At 41.4% G+C, this 21,623-nt stretch overlaps 1 protein-coding gene across 7 annotated transcripts in view; it reads right to left on the bottom strand.

The window, feature by feature from the left end:
• The window catches only part of fanca (FA complementation group A), a 93,294-nt gene that overhangs the window by 11,708 nt on the left and 59,963 nt on the right, over nt 1-21,623 (bottom strand). For 5 of the 7 annotated variants that reach the window (XM_085991629.1, XM_085991628.1, XM_085991627.1 and 2 more), the window contains exons 25-36: nt 20,718-20,817; nt 20,083-20,282; nt 16,190-16,289; nt 14,964-15,134; nt 14,200-14,273; nt 13,520-13,648; nt 12,680-12,770; nt 11,943-12,112; nt 10,850-10,955; nt 6,738-6,797; nt 2,958-3,062; nt 113-225 (exon numbers count right to left, since the gene is read on the bottom strand). In XM_085991629.1, the coding sequence (XP_085847755.1) occupies nt 113-225; nt 2,958-3,062; nt 6,738-6,797; nt 10,850-10,955; nt 11,943-12,112; nt 12,680-12,770; nt 13,520-13,648; nt 14,200-14,273; nt 14,964-15,134; nt 16,190-16,289; nt 20,083-20,282; nt 20,718-20,817 (1,419 nt within the window). The remainder of the gene's footprint in view (nt 1-112; nt 226-2,957; nt 3,063-6,737; nt 6,798-10,849; nt 10,956-11,942; nt 12,113-12,679; nt 12,771-13,519; nt 13,649-14,199; nt 14,274-14,963; nt 15,135-16,189; nt 16,290-20,082; nt 20,283-20,717; nt 20,818-21,623) is intronic. The other 2 variants (XM_085991630.1, XM_085991625.1) reach the window with 2 other exon arrangements.

Here is a 21,623-nt window from a genome sequence, read left to right as displayed (position 1 = left end):
GAAGTTACAGGAAGAGCTAGTGTTTGGTTTCACTGTGAATAAACCTGTCCTGTCCTTACTTGGCCTTCATTTCTCAAGCAGTCATGATTTATCCACCTTTCTCCTAGATTACCTGTTGGCCCAACACTGGTTGTCTCCCATCCTCTGTAGTTCTCTGGGAAGCGAAGTGTTACTAAACCGTTTCCATTGTGTGAACAGCACAGGCTCCAGTCTCAGCCACCAATACTTCAGGAGTAAGACACAACAGGCTGACATTAACCAGAGTTAACAATAGGGTTAAGGCTTAGTAGCTTCATAGTCAACACTTTTTCTGGGATAAACAAAACATGACTTTTGTAACTTAAAGGTTAAATCGTGGTAGACCCAAATAGATCTATAGCAGAACAGTTACATTAAAGTTGTGGGACAAGGTTACACCTGCTGGAGAAATATAAATCTCTATTGTTTGGATCTCTGAACTTGAAGAAATTCCTAAATTATTCATTTTTGTAAATACAACAGACAACATTCAGCAACAAAACTTGCAACTAAATACCCTGAAGTTGCAGTTCATTTTTATTTGGCCGTACAGGTCATCTGAAATCAGTTTATACAATATTCAGAAATAATTTAATAGATTTGAACAGAGAAATTAGATCGTTTTATAGTTAACCTCTTTTTAGCGCCCCCCCCCCCCCCCCCTTCATCAAGGTGAGAAAGGTTAAGGTTGGGGGTTGGAACAATCTTCCACTTTTAACGTACCCGGGTATGTCTCAGCCCCAGTCACCTCAGAGAGCCTGCACCGAGAGCGCTTGCAAGCAGCAGAACACCATAGTACTCCAGAAACAGACATTGGAACATACCCAGAAAAATGGCTCAGGTTGTTTTTCTCTAGTTTTCCTTCCTATCCTGCAAGATGTGGCTCGCCCTCCAACAGCCCAGATTAGATCAGGAGTTCACGGTGTGCAATTTATTTATAAAAAACTACTGCCACCGATTCCATGGTGTGGCAGGAATCTCAGCCAGTAGGTAATAATTCCTCCAACTCGTTTTGCTCCATGCTTGTGCCAGCTTATTGCAATATTTTAAACAAACTATTCTTTTTTTTTTTTTTTAAAAAGATGCCCGAATTATGCCCATAGTTAGCCGCTTTTTATATTGTGTTTGTGCCATCAAGACATTTCATATCATTATGCAAAATTGTGTATGAAGTACAATGAATTATATACAATTAAATTTCACAAAAAACCTCCAAAGGAACAAATTTTAAATGTGTTTTCACAGCAACCTTTCCACAGACTGTTTAATGATTACACTAAGCTGTTGAAGGAGCTTACCAGATTTGTACCATATCACATAATCAGGGGCTCATCACTACTCTAGAACTTTATAAACAAACAGTTTATAACAGTTAATCAGGGATATACTCAGGTTATATATAGCTTGTCTCAGCGGTAGCACACTCGTCTAAGAGTCAAAAGGTTGTGGGTTCAAGTCCTACTCCAGGGACTTGAGCACATAAAGCTAGGCTGACACTCCAGTGCAGTGCTGAGGGAGTGCTGCACTGTCAGAGGTGCCATCTTTCAGATGAGATGTTAAACCGAGGCCCCGTCTGCTCTCAGGTGGACGTAAAAGATCCCATGGCACTATTTCGAAGAAAAGCAGGAGAGTTATCCCCGGTGTCCTGGCCAATATTTATCCCTCAACCAATGCAACAAAAACAGATTATCTGGTCATTATTGGGAAATGTTGATGTACAGAGGGACCTGGGTGTCCTTGTACACCAGTTACTGAAAGCAAACATGCAGGTGCAGCAAGCAGTTAGGAAGGCAAATGGTATGTTGGCCTTCATTGCAAGAAGATTTGCATACAGGAGCAAGGATGTCTTACAACAGTTATACAGGGCCTTGGTGAGACCACACCTGGAGTACTGTGTGCAGTTTTGGTCTCCTTACCCAAGATATACTGTACTTGCCATAGAGGGAGTGCAGCAGAGGTTCACCAGAATGATTCCTGGGATGGCAGGACTGTCGTATGAAGAGAGATTGGCTCAACTAGGCCTGTATTCACTAGAGTTTAGAAGAATGCGAGGGGGTCTCATTGAAACGTATAAAATTCTGACAGGGCTAGACAGACTGGATGCAGGGAGGATGTTTCCCCTGGCTGTGGGGTCTAGAACGAGGGATCATAGTCTCAGGATACGGGGTAAGCCATTTAGGACTGAGATGAGGAGAAATTTCTTCACTCAAGAGGGTGGTGAAACTGTGGAATTCTCTACCACAGAAGGCTGTGGTGGCCAAGTCACTGAATATATTTAAGAAGGAGATAGATAGATTTCTAGACGCAAAAGGCATCAAGAGCTTTGGGGAGAGAGCGGGAATATGGTATTCAGATAGAGGATCAGCCATGATCATATTGATTGGCGGAGCAGGCTCGAAGGGCTGAATGGCCTACTCCTGCTCCTATTTTTTTATGTTTCTATTATCATATTGCTGTTTGTGGGAGCTTGTTGTGCGCAAATTGGTTGCCGCATTTTCCACATTACAACAGTGACTACACTTCAAAAAGTACTTCTTTGCCTGTAAAGCACTTTGAGACATCCGGTGGTCGTGAAAGGCGCTATATAAATGCAAGTTTTTTTTTTGGGTGACCAGTACCCAATTGTAATGCACAAGTTGTTATTTGACCATGCAAGTTTATAAGCACAACAGCCAATTTTATGTTGACATAGCTCAGATATTCTAACAAACAATAGATATGCTAACATACAGTACACCAGTTAATGGCTAATTAGGTTATGATAATAAATGTGCTTTGATTGAATGTATTGGCCTGAGACTTCAGCATCTATTCCCCAAAGGGACAGCTTATGAACTCATGGAAAATGACAAACAAAAGTCATTGCTGAGTCAAACACAAACAAATAGAGAACTGCTATGTTTGCACACAAATATTACGACACAGAAAGCTGTCTTTACCGCTGCAGATAATAAGAGCAGAGGACATCGTGCTCTGCCATCGTTCAGAATACCAGCAACGACACACTCAGGTTCTTCACAGTCGACACAAGCATTAAGCAAACCCTGAAACATACAGAACTAGTTGCATATTAATTATATCACCAATGTCCATTGATTTTACTTCAGAATGTAAACATAAAAGCATTTCCTTATAGGGTGGCAACATTTTTTATTTTGGGGTAGCTGGGGCCAGGTCTCCTTTATACAGGAGTCAGGATATAGTCCAATGACGTGGATATGAAAGATCTTACTTCAGGTCTTTTTAATATCCCTGCTCACTTCCACAGCACCAACCAATAAAGGGAGGAGAATGAGTTTTAAATTAAGATGGGAGAATACATTTTTTTTTTATTTTTTTAATTCGTTTATGGGATCTGGGCGTCGCTGGCAAGGCCAGCATTTATTGCCCATCCCTAGTTGCCCTCGAGAAGGTGGTGGTGAGCCGCCGCCTTGAACCGCTGCAGTCCGTGTGGTGACGGTACTCCCACAGTACTGTTCGGGAGGTAGTTCCAGGATTTTGACCCAGCAATGATGAAGGATCGGCGATATACTTCTAAGTCAGGATGGTGTGTGACTTGGAGGGGAGCTTGGTATTCCCATGCGCCTGCTGCCCTTGTCCTTCTAGGTGGAAGAGGTTGCGGGTTTTGGGAGGTGCTGCCGAAGAAGCCTTGGCGATACATGCAGATTATATGCGATAGTATACCACACAGATACACGCCACCTCTCATCCCATGCATAGTACAGGAAACTTTCAATTAACTGGCCCCTAAATAACCGGAACGCTCTATCCACCGGCAAAATTCAGGAGTCGGTTCCGTTAACTTTTATTACCTTTTTAAACTCCATTTGTTGCTGTGCAAGGGTGTAGCTGAAGCTGTTGCTAAGCTACAGAGACGCTTGCAACTTGTGCCGATTGTTTTGAAGCAGGGTTTGTTGCTTTATACGGAGCTCTGAGCTCCGTATCTTTTACTATAGTGTTCGGTTATCCGGAATTGATGATGAACCGGCACCAGGTCGGTCGCGTCCGTGCCGGATACCAGAAAGTTTCCTGTAACTGCTTGCACAAGCAGTGTGATCTGCACTGCCACATGTAATGATGCCATCAGTAATGGCCCAGATTTTGCTGTTAAAACAATGGTGAGGCTAATGGCACTCACCGTTATTTATGTGCAAACAATGCAGCAACTTCAGGCGAGGGGTAGATGCACGGTTAAACGCGGATATGCAAACGTTGCTGTCAGAGTTGCATCGCTGCGCCTTACGGAAAAGATTCCTTTTTCTTACTAAGGATTTGGCTCAAGTAACCATGGAAATCATACACTTGAGTTACTGAATTTTACTAATGAAAACAATAAACTGACTAATAGTTATGTCAGTTTATAATACATTATATATCTAAGATTGTAACACTGTAGCAAGCCTGTGACATTGCTGAGGGGTTTATGCTAACCAACATGAACCAATTATGGTTCCATGTGCCAATTACATCCTCACAAGAATACACAAGGTAACATTGATTATGCTGCTTAATTTTAGCTTTTTTTTTAAAGTTATCTTTAGTTTTTCCTCTCATGCGACAAGGCCCCACTTATTCTGTCACTGCTGCTTGATCGGAATCGTTGTCTGTTCCTGCTCTTCCTATTGCCAGGAAATGCTGCCAATTCTTCTTCACAAGACAGATATACAGTCAACCTATCTGAGCTTATCCATCCAGAGTAAAAGACTTGTATTCTTCCCATCACATCATCTTACTCTCTCTTAAGTTTAAGATTTTTGTTTGCCCTGAACTTTCCTTTCACCAGTTTCTGAGCATTGCCCCTTTGTTCTCATACCTTGACACACCTTGAAATAGAGCTCGAGATTAACCTCATCAATGCCTTTTAATGACTTATATACTTCTGCAAGGGGGAAGGAGTCCCTTTTCAGTCTCCTCCTTTCAAGACTGCAGCGTCCCATTTTCCCTAGTCCTTACTCACAATTTAGTCCTTTGACACCAGGGATCAGTCTTGTTGCTCTTCGCTTTAGCCTCACCACGGCTTGAATGCTTCCCTTAGACTTGGTGACTAAAACTGAACTCAGGGTGCATTCTGACCAGGGCTCTAGTATAATTAGGCACTCTATTCACTTTATTATACTGCTCTACAGCAATTTGACACATTAAATGCCATATCTGCCATCACATTCATACCTCTCTGTGCTTAAGCTTTACCCGTTTCATCATCCTACCAATATTCAGCACCTTGCACTGATCTGTATTGAATTTCATCTGCTACTGATTTCCCAATTGCAGATTTTATCCCAACTCCTTTTGTAGGTCACTGGCTGTGTTGTCTGTCTCAATAACTCACCCCCATCCCATTTGACGTCACAGTTGAATTCTTAGCACTGGCATACGGAGAAGAGCAGAAGGACTGAGGATTTCTTTGAAGTCACCAAATAGTTCGAGGCAGGAATTTTTTTTTTTTTAATCTTACAAATGTGGGTCTCTGTGTGAATTTATGCTCGAGTGTGAACATGTTTATATGTTTGTAAGAGAGTACAAGAGAGAGTTTCTGACGGGGTCAGGGTGGGTTTGCGAGTGCGAGTTACAGGAACAGTCCTCCCCAGCCCCAAGCCTACTCCCTCCACCTGTGTACATTGGGCTCCCACCCCCCCACCACCTCCTTAGCAACCAGGAGAAGCAATATAATTTTGACAGTTAACATGGGGTTGAGTTTGGGTCCAGAACTCTGACTGAGTTGAAAAGAAAAGGGGAAAAAAATCCTTTTAAAGGGGGATACAGGAGAATTTGACATAAAAAGGTTGAGGAGAAACAAAGAGAAACTGAGAAAACAGTTGCAGATAAGCAAAGAAATGCAATAGACAGTATGAGCATGGCAGAGAGAGCAAAAGAAAAGAATAAAAGACAAATGGTGAGGAGACGACAAAGAATGAGAAAGCAGGAGCCAATCAGACAGAGAGTTACTACAACAGCGAGACAGGTATTATTTCTCTCCCGGAGGATTGCAAGAGATCAGCTACCACATTATAAAAATTAGTAAATGCTTGGTTATAAAAATGACAATCTCAGGGTTCAGGTGACATTTTTAATTTGCTCAATATTTACTCTCACTATTTAGGAATGCCTATAAAGAAAAGAGAGCAATTAGAACAGTGAAAAACAAAACAGCATAAGTGCACGAAGGGCTAAGAACAAGGGAGGCAGCAGCAGTCCAAGCTAGTGAGAACATAGCTTTTGATAGAGTGCCTTGCAGACTGACATGATTTTGTTTAGTATCACCCCTGTGGAGGTTGGAACAGCACAACAGTTGAAACAAAATCTAGAAATAAAAAGCTAGTATCAGTAAAAAAAAAAGTGACCATGAAGCCATCAGATTGCCGTAAAAAACCCAACTGGTTTGCTAATGTCCTTTAGTGAACGAAACCTGTTGCCCTTACCTGGTCTGGCCTATATGTGACTTCAGTCCCACACCAATGTGGTTGCTTTTTAACTGCCCTCTGAAGTGGCCCGGCAAGACACTTTATGGGGTAGCTCGGGATGGGCAATACTTGGCGGCCTTGGCAGTGATGTCCACATCCCCAGAATTCATTTGAATGTAAAATGTAAGTTATCAGAAAGTAAAATTATGCAACGGCCTTGCAATTTGTTCCAACTGTATGTTAAAGAATGTTATGTTGTGCAGCACACATTTTACTCATACTGAACAGGAGAGTAATGATCAGAACTGGATTCCTTACTCTGAAGAAGTGCAAGGTAATGCCAAAGGGAATCACAATTTCCTTGGAGTAGCCATTCCGCTGTAAACAGATGAAAAAAAGGTAAGAGAGTTTAGAGCCCTCAATCAATGGGAATTAAAACAAACAAAAAGGTAGCTAGTATGAACACCATATTTATTACTCCCATGACCTGGAACCTAAAAATCTCTTGACAAAGCCACATTGCAAGTAATGGCCCACTTTAAAAAGTACTCTACAAATTACCGTAACTATACAAATATAACCATCAATTCCATAAATAAAATGCAATTTATAAAAAAAAAGTTGCATATTTTCAGTTAAATGCCACTCAACCCTACTCTACCTGTACATATACTGGGCATTATCTATTCATTCTATTTGGATAGAATGAATGTAACTAAAGGGCAAGAAAAATCTGAGGGATAGTACTTTTTGTTCAAATGTACTTATTAAAAAACAAAAAATATTCCTTAAAACTTAAGCAAGACAAATGGCTCAACTCCTCAGGTCAGGTCTCCCAGTTGCTCTGGTGATGTCATTGTCAGGGAGGGGTGACATCACTGATAGGAGCCAAGTGCATCCCAGGGCAACTTCAAAGGAGTGACTGCTGCCAACGGCCGGAAGCTGCGCAGAAGTGTTCTGCACATAAATCTGTGGTGGTTTAAGTATGAACATATAATAATATAGTCAGATCGCATGCCTAAATCTATGGAATCTATGGAGGGTTGGTTTAATAATGTATAATAGCGCAGGTTGGTTTAATAATGTATAATAATAGCGCAGGTTGGTTTAAATATTAATGTATGATATTTTCACGGGGGGGGGGGGGGGGTAGGATTGCGGTGATTTATTTGTACTGTGCGCAAGCTTCGTGTGATGGGAAAGAAGAAAAATAATAAAAATGGACGTTTACTGTGCTTTGCTGCCGCAGGTTTTCTTTTCCCCATACGGCTCTGTTCGGCAGTCGCGATCTCTTTTCCCCACCCCCTCCCCTTCTTTCTCTCTGGAAGTGTTTTCTTTGTAATGGCGACAATACTTTCTTTTCAGTTGATGAACAACCGAAAAAAAGCACTGAAACTGCGCCTGGGCAACTCCTTCAACTTCACTGGCAGCAGTCACGTCCCAACTTCAATCAGTGTAATGAGGGAGCCACAACTTCAATCGGAGCCACGCAAGCTCTCTCTGCACCAGGGAAACATGCGACCAGCTGGTTTAGGATTTATCTATTATCATATTAAAACTGACATCGCCACGCACTTCCTGTCAACTTTCTCGATTATAAATTGCTATACCACATTTATAATGGAAACTGCCCATGTGAACTTGTCACACTGTAATTACACTCTCCGGCCAGTGGCATCACTGCTGCACCACAGTTTACGTGTCTCCCAGCTCCTCAGCCTGCACTGCAGACAAACTCCTATGCTCCAACCAACTCTGCCACTCTATTTCCCAAAGTGCTGTACGTTTTGCTATTAAACTATAAAGAGATAAAATGAAGGTATTATATAAAAGTAAGGACAGAATGTAGGACTTTAAAATGGGTGCCAAATTACTTCTGCACATTAGTACTCCTGCTTCTCCTGGCTCGACATTAATCCTTAAAAAGAAATGTACCTACCTTTTTGATGGCGGCCGGTTGCTAGGCTGTATCCAGGCTCAGGGCAGCCCAATTCTTCAGAAAGGACCTGAAACAGGCATTAGGCCCCCTCATTAGCATATGAAAGGGGCCAAATGCCTGTTTTAGGCAGCCACCCCAGATGCCTGAAAATCGTCTGAGACCATGATAGTGTCTGACGTTTATTCAGGTATCTTTGGGGTACAGTGCAGAGCCCTGCAAAATTGGCCATTGTTGCCCCTGTTTTTTGTGTTGATTTCTTTTTGGGTTCAATAAAGACTCATTTCTTGAAAGAGAAAGTTGTTTTAATCTAAAGTCTATTCAACTCTTTTTAACAGCCTTTTTACAGAACACTCTATACTGTGATCCAGCTAGAATCAAAGTGAAAGTAAAACTCTCTGCCTTGCTTCTCTCGGTCACATGACCTCAGAACAGCACCCTCATCTGTCTGAATGGTGTATGATCTTGGTTGGACTTCACTCAGGACAGTTCCCTTCTGAGTCCATGTGTTTGTTTTGTCTTTCAACCTTACTTGGTCACCAGTGTGGAGTTCAGGTAGGTTTTGTGTTCCTCTGTCATAGTAGTACTTTTGCTTTTCTTTCTGTTGCTCTTTGAACTTCCTCACTTTCTCCCCCTCTTTTGTTTTCAGGAGGTTCTCCGGGATGGGTAGGTTTGACCTTAGCCGACGTCCCATCAGGAGTTGGGCTGGTGACATACCACACTCGAGCGGCGTTGTGCGGTATACAAGCATGCTCTGGTAGAAGTCAGTTCCACTGTCTTTTGCCTTGTACATCAGTCTTTTCACTGTCTGGACCGATTTTTCCACTAGTCCATTGGACTGTGGATAGTGAGGACTTGACGTTGTGTGGACAAAGTCCCACTCTTTGGCAAAGTGTCGGAAATTTGCATTGTTAAACTGGGGTCCATTGTCTGTGAAGACCTCGCTTGCCACGCCATGTCTGGAGAATATGGCTTTCATACTTCTTATCACAGCTTCTGCAGTGGTGGTGTACAGTCTACAAACCTCTGGATACAGGGAGTAATAGTCTGTGACGACAAGATAGTCCTTCCCTTGACATACGAATAGGTCAGCGCCTACCTTCTGGTAAGGTCTGTCTGGTGCTGGGTGTGGCTTTAGTGGTTCTACTGGATTGCTTGCTCGATATTTCAGGCATATTGTGCAGTTTGACACCTCATTTGTCACATCTTGGTTCATTCGTGGCCAGTACATCACCTCTCGTGCTCTTGTCTTACACTTTGATTCCCAGATGTCCTCCATGGATCTTTTTTAGCATCTCTTTTCTCAGACTCTTTGGGATAACTATTTTACTTCCTTTGTAGATGATGTCTTCGACCACTGATAGTTCCGCCCTGCAGTTCCAGTACTCTGCCATGTCAGGTGAGCAGTCTTGCTTCATGTTGGGCCATCCATCCAAGATGCTTTTTCTCAGTCGTCTCATTGTTTCATCTTTGTCTGTTTCAGTCTTTATGAGCTCCATTTTGTCTCCATCAACAGCAAATGTGAAGTTATTATATACCTCCAGCGCTTCATCACCCACGACATGTAAGAACAGTGACGCTTTTACATTATCACTTTTCTCTTCAGCTCCGATTGCTGATAAATACAACTCTAAACGTTGTTTGAACCTTCTCCAATTTTCAGCCACATTACCTGACAATTGAAGCGTCGCCGGTGGGTGTAAACCTTCCATTTTTTCACTTCGTTAGCTATTCTCTAATGGTAAGCAACGATGTTCTCTTCTGGCTTGCTAATCTGTGGAGAGCTGATTTCGCTTACTTGCCACAACTGCTTGCACTGTCCCATCAAGTTGCTAACTTCAGATTTTTTTTTCTTTCTTTCAGCCACTTCTGACATCATGTGTTGATTTCTTTTTGGGTTCAATAAAGACTCATTTCTTGAAAGAGAAAGTTGTTTTAATCTAAAGTCTATTCAACTCTTTTTAACAGCCTTTTTACAGAACACTCTATACTGTGATCCAGCTAGAATCAAAGTGAAAGTAAAAAACTCTGCCTTGCTTCTCTCTGTCACATGCCTGACCAGCAGAGGTCATAAGTAATCAATACCTGCAATCATGCTATTAAGACATCATAATCGAACAGGCAAATAACATCACTATTTGCTGATATCATTACATTTTTCATCTGAAACAGGCACAACAATGACCACTTTCTACCCCAAAGACTGGAAGCCTTTACTTCAATAACTACAATTGAAGCCCATTCACTGCAATCCTCTGATAGAAATAAAATAGTTTTATCCACACAGATTAAAACACACAAAGAACTGACTGGCACTTAAAAAAGAAAATCTCCAGTCAATGAATGATTCCTTTTAAACACATTTCCACTGATTGCCATCAAGTGTACTTCATTAGCTGAACAGTCTCTTGGGTCTAAGTATGTGTATATTTATTAGTTAGCATAATTGATGAGATTTATCTCATTACAATGTAATTCCTAACACCAGACTTACCAGTTCTGTATTTGTAAAGTGAAAGAACGCCTCACATTCCAAAGTTGTCTTTAATCTGTCTTTACGAACTCTGAACAGCACACTAGGAGGAAGTGCCACTAGAATTCTAACCATGTCAAAAAAGGAGGCAAATACTTGTATGAAAGTCAATAGTGAAATCAACAGCTTGCAACATTCAGTACATGAAGGTTATTATATAATATACATTAAAAAGGCAGTTTTCTCAATGTCACAGCTGGTAAATTTTGCTGCCCAGTATTAAACTGGGCAATGCAGAATAGAAACATCTTACAAAATTCTAACAGGACTAGATGCAGGAAGGATGTTCCTGATGGCGGGGGAGTCCAGAACCAGGGGTTAACCAGACTAAGGATAAGGGGTAAGCCATTTAGGACAGAGATGAGGTGGAATTTCTTCACCCAGAGAGTGGTGAACCCGTGGAATTCTCTACCACAGAAGGCAGTTGAGGCCAATTCATTAAATATATTCAAGAAGGAGTTAGATATATTTCTTAAGGCTAAAGGGATCAAGGGATATGGGGAGAAAGCAGGGACAGGGTACTGAATTTGGATGATCAGCCATGATCTCATTAAATGGCGGAGCAGGCTCGAGGGGCCGAATGGCCTACTCCTGCTCCTATCTTCTATGTTTCTATCCCAGGTTCGATCCCAGTGTTTGTATAGTTAGCTTCTTTCAGTTGGGGCAATTGCTGATCTCAGAGCCCCCGAGTTCTGGAGAGCAAAATGCAACAGGATTCCCACTCCTACTTGCTGCAGAGTGCCCTTCGCTGTAAAGTGCACATGTATCAATGTCAGGTGAAGCCAGGATCTGGTCCTGCTGTTATGTTTCCACAGCTCAACACCTGTTGAAACTCCCTATCTAGGCTCAAGTGTGCAGAAGCACCATTTGGGGGTTCGAGCGATCAGTCGGCACCTGTAGCACTATATCCAGCATTGAGTGAGCACCTTCATTATGGGATAGTAGGGGGGGAAAAAATGTCTTACAACCCCAGTATTTCATTAAACGATTGTGTAGTATTAACAATGATTATTCTATCATTGCTTTTTTTCCTAGAATTCTTTCTTGCTCTTACCTGACGAATGCTTGCAATTCAATCTGCTGCTCCAACTGCTTGCTCACGATTGGCAATTCCAGCCCTGCCAGTCTGTCTTCAAACACATCCAGGAGAAAATGGCCACCTTCACGTGATGGGCTTTTACCTCGTGCCTTTGTCCATACTCGTTCCAGATCAAACACCATCTCCTGTAATCAATCAAAACAAACTTAACGTAATAGAAAGATCTCCTCCAAATGTTTTCTAAAGATTAAAAATTTAATTTATAAAAGACAAAATCAAATTCAAATTACTGCCTAATCTTCTTAAAGAAGTATCGCAAACTGATTTATGAAATATGGTAAATAGTGGACAATTGACGATGAGCTGTTAAATGCAGAATGCATATTTTGAGAGAGGAGGCCCGAGTGCATTAATTGCAAGTCCAGCACATTCAATCTTTGGATTTGATCAGCATTGACACAACTTAATGTGCAATTTTCATCTCATTATCTAAGGAAGTTCTGGGCACTGGGTGAGAGTCCTAGTCCACTTACCTAAAAAGCAAATTAACCACACAACAAAACGCTATTTCAGAAACAAACAGCACATGTAACACATAATTTAATGTTATAATTTAAGGCAATTGAAAAGTAAAATATTTGATTACATTTTAGAACCGTACAGAATCAGAATTGAATTTAAACTAATCATCAGTGTTTGTGGGAACTTCCACATGAACATATCATACTTTCTTTTTAAGTGAGGGATGTTACCTGCAGTCGACAAATAATGTTTTCATAGCACGATCTACTGAATGAAGGAAGTTCTGAACAGTCAGACTCTTTACAGTACTGCACCTTAGCTCTGGAAATGACCATAAAACTAAAATCAATAATGAGAATACAGCCCATTTCCAAGCCCATTGAAGGACCTGAACTTAGTAATGACTTTTGCTGTAATCACTGCATACAAGAGGTAGGTGGATGTTCGGTGATGTACCTCGCGGTCACGGTTATTCCCCGAGACCCGTTTTTGATTGCCTTCAGGGGTCAAAGAGGAAACGCCAAGAAATCTTTCTTCCCTCAATTGGCTTAGGAATTTTAAAAATCTGTTTTGCCTTTCCCAGGAGACTGGTGGGTGAGAAGTACTGGGGTGGTGTTGCCTAGCTACAGCACGGTTGAGTGGGACAGACATGATGGACCAGCTGGTCTTATTCTGTCTGTCTCTTTTGTATGTCGTATAAAAGCCCTCTTGGATCTAATACGAGACATAACCTGATCTCACTGGAGCTCCACTGACACCATCTTGGCAGGGGTGGGGGAGAATAGTGAGAAGCAAAAAATAAATAAATAATGCTTCATACAATTGTGGCTAGGAGTGTGAGCCCTAGTTACCATAATCTGCTGGTCACAAGTGTGAACTTTATCAGGTTCCGTGATAGTAACCCTTGTATCTCAGGGAATAGTGACACTGGACAGCGAGGGTTGGCCTGTAGCCAAGTTTGTTGGGGGAATGAGTAAGGGAGAAAGTGAAAGGGGAAAAAGTTGTGACTGCATTTATCAACACCATATTGTGAATGCAGTGCAATCACTTCAAAAAAGTTGGAAATTTACCTTTTATTGAAATCCATTAATGAATTAATAATAATCCTACATGCAGTGACTAAATCCCCTCCACATCCTCCTGCAGCAAGGGGAGATGGCAGGTAAAGTTGGTAACAGGCCCAATGCTGATAATCCTGTCTGTAATTGAAGCATAGAACAGTTCATAATTTCAAACTCATTCAAATAAGTCCACTATACTTGATGGCCAACACTAACACACCAATTGCCATCTTCCAATGTAATTCTTAAACCTACCATATTCCAGAGGTAAATAATCACTTTAGTATTTAACAGACCACCAGAAACTACTTTCAACCTGGAAGTGGGTGATGTTTAAAATCTATTGATCATTGTAAAATCAGGCTTAGGATCATCAGAATAACAGTTAAGGCTATAACAATGGGTAGTTTCTTTTTTTTTTTTTTAAAAAGAGGAATCTATAAAACCACATAACATTTCTTAATGCACGGTACTCTATTAAAAAGGTAAAAACTTGGTCATCTATTTTTGGGTGGAGACGGATTAGTGCATTCTTTGAATAGTTCATTTCATTTCCAAAACAAACACACACTGTTGTTTTTTTAAATTTAGCTTCTGCAGCTGGTATCGATTCAGGTATTTAGTATTCAATATACTGGGGGGGAAAAAGCATCTTCCACGTTTACTTTAGAGTCAATGAGGATATTTACCTGTCTAGGTCAGATAGTATATCTTTGTCTGGTTGGATGGCCAGTTCAGACATCAACCAATCATGGAACATTAGCTAGAAAAGGAGAGGCAATGAGTCCAAAGAGTTGGGTCGGACTTTTCCTTTTAAACTCAATAATACACACATCTAGCTTCTTGATATATAGCAAAATATGCATCTACACAGGCTATATTTTGAACTTCTCAACACGTGATTAGGCATCAAGTATAGAGCAACGAACATTAATTTAATCAGCAGCACATAAATCCAGAAACACATGAAAAGCACTGCCTGTAACAAAGCTTTAGTCAGGTGACTGGTGAGACTGTCTTTTTACCATTTTCTGAAGTTGATTGAACTTTCTTCCCCTAATGCTGTTAGTTACATTTTCTCAAGCATTCACTTTGCTCAATAGTATAGAAAAATGTGGTAATAATATTGCATCCATCACATGACACCATGGGGTATGAATTAGTCTTGGTCTGTCACGCTAATTATGCGATAGTGAATTGGGAGCCCGTTTTGCACACTCTCCGATTTTCTTTTTGATGGAAGTAAATTGGACGAAAGGCAAAAGGGACCACCAATTTGCTGTCACCTGCTTTGTACGACCGTCCAAGATGAGTTTAAACTCCTTTATGTTTTCAGTTTAAAACATCACAATTCAATCTACAGATGATTGTTGGTTTAATTGCAGATCAAGGCTATTTTACCAATTAATCCAATATCTCCAAACTCAGTCTGCAGAGCTACATATTCAGTTACCTGGAAAACTTTCACCCTCACAAGCTCTTTGAATGTACGGTGTTTAAATATTGAAAGCGCTGCAGTGGTCCAATTTGAATGAAGACCAACAAGATTATTCCATGTAGATTCCACTACATCTCCCTGTTCTTGCCGAGACTTTGGAATCAGTCGTGGAATTAGATACAGTAGCTAAAAGACAAAAAAATAAACAACGCTGCTGTGAAATAGCGGATTTTGCGATAGGAATAATGGTGAGGCTATCAGCACCCACCGTTATTATGGAGTAAATCGGACAGCAACTTCCGGCGTCCGCACATGCGCAGTTAAATGCGGAAATCTGGAAGTTGCTGTCCAACTCCTCCACAAACTTTGCTACAATGGTGCCTAGCCAATAGATTTGGCACTAAAATAAATGAAGGGCATGAAGTTGCGGTACTTACCCACTAGTTACCCATTAAACATGCCAGAAAAAGTTAGGGCTGGTGCATTCAGGTGTAAGTGAATTTTTAACAGCATGGCAAGTCTTAATTACTGCCAAACCACCTCTCTGGCCCTGAAATTTTAATTTTACAAGTGTGGAGTCTCATTCCTTCAGAATTTAATAATTGTTGGAGATTTCAAAAAATAAAACAATTTTTTTTAACTTTTTCTTTCGGTCTCTTTAATCTCTCCCTCTTAATCCCATCTTTCTTTCCCTCGCTTTATTTCGCTTTCTGAACGTGATTTTACATTGAATTAAATATTCTAATTTATAGTTCTTGGTTTAGACTCTGCGTGTCTCAGTGAAGATTCTTCAATCTGATTGGTTGAAAAGACACGCTGTTGATTTTCCTGCTCACACACCCCACAGATCCCCAGTAGAGGGCACTGCGCTGAAAAGGATCTCTCTAATTACCATAAGTTGCCGCTCAAAAGCCCACAAAAAAATCTATGGGCAGCTGTAAACGTGATGAATGGCGAGCACCGTTCCTTTGCCACTGACCGCAAAATCTGGGCCAATGTGTTCACTTTAGAGATGTTACAATAAATTTTTTACTAGAAGTAGTCATGGCAACGGTCAGGAGTTAGAAGACTGGCTGAGACAATACAGCAATTTGGTCTCGTAATGGTTGTATATAGTTTTAAAGGGATCAATCAAAATTAACTCCGTACCAGATTTCCAAACCAGAGGAAGGCAGTCATTGCCTTGTAAAGTAGATCAAAGAACTAAGTACAGCCATATACTTGCTGACAAAATACTTCACCTTTTGCACGAACCCAGAAGGAACAGACTGTTTTATTATATCAATTGATGATGCGGATGATGATAAGCAGACTGCATAAGCAACTGCTGCTGTACAAAACCTGCCAGAAAAAAAGGAGCACCATTAACAGATTATAAAAGGGACACGTAGCTCAAAGATTTTTCACACACATATATACACAGATTGTGCAGAGTGGTAAGGCAAGGGCAGGTACTATAAAATCCGATGTAAATGCTGCACTTTCATCCAGCTTTAATTAACTTTCAAACCAGGGGGAAGGGGGTGATTTATAAACCTCCTGCCATTGCTGGGATTAAAATCAAGTGCTGATTTTTAGGTCAGTGCAAACAATATATCAGTATTTGCACTAGCTACAAACATAGGGTGTCTTTTTTTTTAGGAAAAAAGAACAGCGACAGTGGAGGAAAAACAAACTTTTCCTTAAAGGTAGATTCTCTGTCAAGCTGGGAATAATTGTTCTTCTCAGCTTTCTGTAGTATCTGCAAACTAATCACCGTAAAAATGATTTTAAAAACTACCGATATAGTTGAGGGGAGGGGCACGAAGTGTAGAGGGCAAAAGATGAAAGGTTTGCGCAGATCAGGACCAGGCAGCTCATCCCACGCTTGATTTTAGAATACGAGAATCTAAACCTGATGTCGGACATTGGAATTCAGCTGTATTGGTCTCCCCGTGGACAATTCTTTTATACTTTTCGGGAGATGTGTAACAGGACTAGCACTGTGTGGGCCGTATATTCATGCTTACCACAACACTGCATAATAGTTTTGGTGACAAAGACCCACGTGCCTCCTTCAAGAGGCAGGTGAACCCATATAAACAGAGAAAATGAAAATGTTAAAAAAGTGAGTTTTTTGAGGTTCAAACTGTTTGAGGGGCTCACCAGTAGCTACCACAATGCAATAGGAATAATACAATAAATTTTCCTATTATATAAAATCTTGGTACCATAGTAATGTTTTTTGTCAATCTAGCCTGCCCATCTAATGGGCCAGAAATTCGGGTCCCCATGGGTGAGTGCGCGCTGTGTACTCACGCGTAGGGCCAACGAAAGTGCCAGTTTCGTGCATGCACTGCGCATGTGCTGGAAACCGGAACTTCCGTTCCCTTGAAGGAAGGGATTCACAGGTCAAACGCGTGCGCCGGAGAGGCAGCGCGTACGCCTGGAACTTCCGATTTTTTTTTTTTTTTTTTTTTTTAAAAACAGGTTTCTCCGTGCAGGCAAGTCCCTAGCAGCTACGTGTGAAAAAAGCAGTCACAAGGCCTGCTTTTAACAAGGTAAGAGGTTAATTAAGTAAAATTAAAACATTTTTTCCACAGGTTTATCATTTTAAAATACTTTAAAGAAACGCAAGTTTATTTTTAGCCCTGTTAAAAACTTTAATTAATTTTTTCAAAAATTAACTATTTAAAACAAAAATTAAAATTTATGTAATTTATAGTTATTTTAAAAATGGTGTTTTTAAAAAAAATTATTTGAAGTTTTACTTAGGTTTTGGGGCCGATCTCTATTCATAGATTTGACAGGAAGTCATAGATTTGAAAGGTCTTCCTGTCAAATCTATGAATGGCGATTCCCTGCTCCGATTGGGTCTCCATGGCCCACGTGATCCCAGGGGACGCTGCGAACTAGCTGCGCCCCTGGGATACGCAACCACTGCACACCGGCAGCTGGAGGAGGCCCAGGATCGGAATTCCACGCGGCCCCACAGCACAACGGCAGGCGCGCTAAGTGCAGGTCGGGGGCTTGCGCCCGCGGGAAGCCTCCAACCCGAATTTCTGGCCCAATATCCTTTTCTTTCCTGTCAGATATCTCCATTATTTATAAAAGTGAGCAACAAGTAACCTTTTCTGATCTCAAGAACCTGCCCATTTCTCTTCTTAAAAACCCAAACGTTCACTGTTCAACGACCTGCACCGGCAGTGTGTTCCCTCAGTCAATCATTCTCTTGCTAAATAAATTCTCCCTGCTCTGCCCATTTACTCGAGTTCTCCATCATGAATCTCTGCCCCGGTTCTCGAATCCTGTGCATTTATGCTGCAGCTCCCAATCCCAGACCAGCTGCAGCATCACTTTTCAGCCAGTCGCTCATCTATGCGGTCTGCTCCAGCTGCAATCTTCCTGCCCAGGAGAATGCTTTATTACAGGGTTACAGGCATGCACACAGCTGCCCTCCCTGCAGTTAAAATGTCAATTATTTAAATAACATGGACAGGAACATCCTCCAATTTAAATCAAAACTAGGCAAGTTTAAAACATGTTCTGGGGGCTCCTTATGCATTTTTCAAACCAGTTAAACTGAGGTTAATATTCCATAAACCCAACTGCAGCAAGACTATATCTGCCACAAGACATCTGGTTGGGGGCCATCTCCAAAGGTATACCACAACTTCACAGCAATGATAAAGCTACTGTATAAATATACCCTGAAAAATTTCCAGCAAGTTGCCCCTTAATCTTTGAGAAAAATGCCAGGATATGCAATTGTTCTTCATAACTCAGTCCTCTAAATTTTGCTACTAATCTCGTAACCCCTGCTAAATCCTTTTTCTAGTCATATAATATCCCTTTTAAAGTTGGAGAACAAAGAGAGACATTTTTTATTTTATTTATTCATTCATGGGATGTGGGCGTCGCTGGTAAGGCCAGCATTTATTGCTCATCCTTAATTTCCCTCGAGAAGGTGGTGGTGAGCTCCCTTCTTGAACCGCTGCAGTCCGTGTGGTGAAGGTACTCCCACAGTGCTGTTAGGTAGGGAGTTCCAGGATTTTGACCCAGCGAAAATGAAGGAACGGCGATATACTTCCAAGTCAGGATTGTGAGAGACTTGGAGGGGAACTTGCAGGTGGTGGTGTTCCCATGCACCTGCTGCCCTTGTCCTTCTAGGTGCTGTCAGAAGCCTTGGCGAGTTGCTGCAGTGCATCTTGTAGATGGTATACACTGCAGCCACAGTGCGCCGGTGGTAGAGGGAGTGAATGTTTACGGTGGTCGATGGGGTGCCGATCAAGCAGGCTGCTTTGTCCTGGATGGTGTCGAGCTTCCCAAGTGTTGTTGGAGCGGCACTCATCCAGGCAAGTGGAGAGTATTCCATTATACTCCTGACTTGTGCCTTGTGGAAAGGCTTTGGGGAGTTAGGAGATGAATACCCAAGGTACGGGTGAATATGCAGAATACCCAAACTCTGACCTTGGTGCCACACTCGGTCAAATGCTGCCTTGATGTCAAGGGCAGTCACTCTCATCTCGCCTCTGAAATTCAGCTCTTTTGTGCATGTTTGGACCAAGGCTGTAATGAGGTCTGGTGCCGAGTGGGCGGAACCCAAACTCAGCATCATGAGTAGATTATTGCTGAGTAAGTGCCACTTGATAGCACTGTCGACGACTCCTTCCATCACTTTGCTGATGATTAAGAGTAGGCTGATGGGGAGGTAATTGGTCGGATTGGATTTGTCCTGGTTTTTGTGGACAGGACATACCTGGGCAGTTTTCCACTTTACTGGGTAGATGCCAGTGTTGGAGCTGTACTGGAACAGCTTGGCTAGAGGCGGGGCTAGTTCTGCCAGGTATGGTCTCTCTCATGCCACGTACAATTTTAAAATGATCCTTTTTGATTTATAGGTTGTACCTTTTTCTATGTAAACCAACATTTGTTTGCTTACTTTACCTCATGGGAACACTGGGCTGATGGTGTTAGTGGCCTGTCCATCGATATCTCTCCTCCTCTGATAGTTTCAGTATATTCCTACTGAGTATTTATAGTTCTTACTTTTTCTCTTGCCAAATTTCATGGCTTTGAATTTCTCCTTCATTGATCATTGTGCCCAACACTTTAAACCAGGCCTGTCTCTGCACAACACACATTCTTCACTTACCTCATACAGAATGTTGAAGATTCTCCAGTCCTACAGGTGAGGAACTGGTTTAAGTGCTCAGCAAAGGAAACTCCTTCTTTACTGGCTGATTGTGGCAAATGTACACCGGAGTTCACCAGTGAAAGGGAGATCTGCAAGATGTGTAGGTGAACTGTGAAAGCAGCCAGTCCTAAAATGTGAACATCACCCAGAGAAGAACCCTTACAAAAAACAAAACAAAAGGATTGTAATTGTGCAAAAACATCTCCTGTATAGATTCAGAGGTAAAATGAGAAGATAATTAGAATTTTTATGCCATTTATTAATAAAGTAAGTTTTGAAGTTTGAATAAGCGTTAGAGACCAACAGGTTATTTTGGACTGCTAAAAGGGACATAATAACATCTCCAAAATAGTTCAGACAGCAAGCACTTTAATTTTGTCTGGTAGAAATAATTATTAAACTTAAAAATATTCTGTTATTATTCTTTATTGTGGTATTCCTAACTGCCTGAAGGTCTGCATGTTGTGCATTAGCTGTTATATCAGGAAACAGAATCTCCAATTGCCACCTCCAGCAAGAAAACAAACCCCTTTTAATCTCCTGCCTTAACACTGCAGAACTCTTCTGGTGCTTACGATGTGCTGTTCTCTTACCTGGTGACTGGTCAGGTGCAGGACTCGGGTAAGAACTACATGTAAAAGTCTCCTGTGACCACACAACATTTTCACAAACAGAGAGGCCCATTCGCCTTGTCTGTAAAAAAAAAACAAAAAAAAAAATACATACATACGTACAAGAAGCAGAAATAAAAAGGTCTGCATCTGAAAAGTGAAACGCTCGATTGTTTTGGGTAGAACCCTATGGGACAAATCAGATGAAGAGTGTGTACCTAAAATGTTAACCCATTTTTCTCTTTTCAAATGCTGATATATCCATTATGTTTTTTCAGAATTGTGTGTTTTTGTTTCACATTTTCAGCATTTGTAGTTTTTTTCTCATTACCTCTAATGTATGAAGAGTATTTGCAGCTCAGAATCAAAACTACTGCACCTTGCATTACACAAGAGAGCAATAGATAACCAGGGATGATTACAAGGCAGTACAATTTCTCCAGGTCTTTCTGTACCTAATTAACCATTAAGCTTTACAGCCTTGAAGTGTAGTCGCTGTTTGAAACACAGCAGCCAATTTGCGCACAGCAAGGATAATGACCAGATAATTCGTTTTTTTTTTTTAAAAGTGATGTTGGTTGAGGGATAAATATTGGCCAGGACACTAAGGAGAACTCCCCTGCTCTTGTTCGAAATAGTGCCGTGGGAACTTTTACGGCCATCTGAGGACAGATGGGGCCTCGGTTTAACGTCTCATCTGAAAGATGGCACCTTCGACAGAGCAGCACTACCTCGGTACTGCACTAGAGCGTCAGTCTAGATTTTGTACTCAAGTCTCTGGTGTGGGGCTTGAAACCCACAGCCTTCCGACTCAGAGGTGAGTGCGCTACCCACTGAGCCACGGCTCAGTGAATTACAGAAACAGCTCCAGATACCTTGTGGAGTAGC

Source organism: Somniosus microcephalus, chromosome 6 (assembly GCF_052327205.1).
Source record: "Somniosus microcephalus isolate GS21.2 chromosome 6, FLI_Smic_1.0, whole genome shotgun sequence".
NCBI lineage: Eukaryota > Metazoa > Chordata > Chondrichthyes > Squaliformes > Somniosidae > Somniosus > Somniosus microcephalus.
This window is presented reverse-complemented; position numbering and strand designations above follow the sequence as displayed.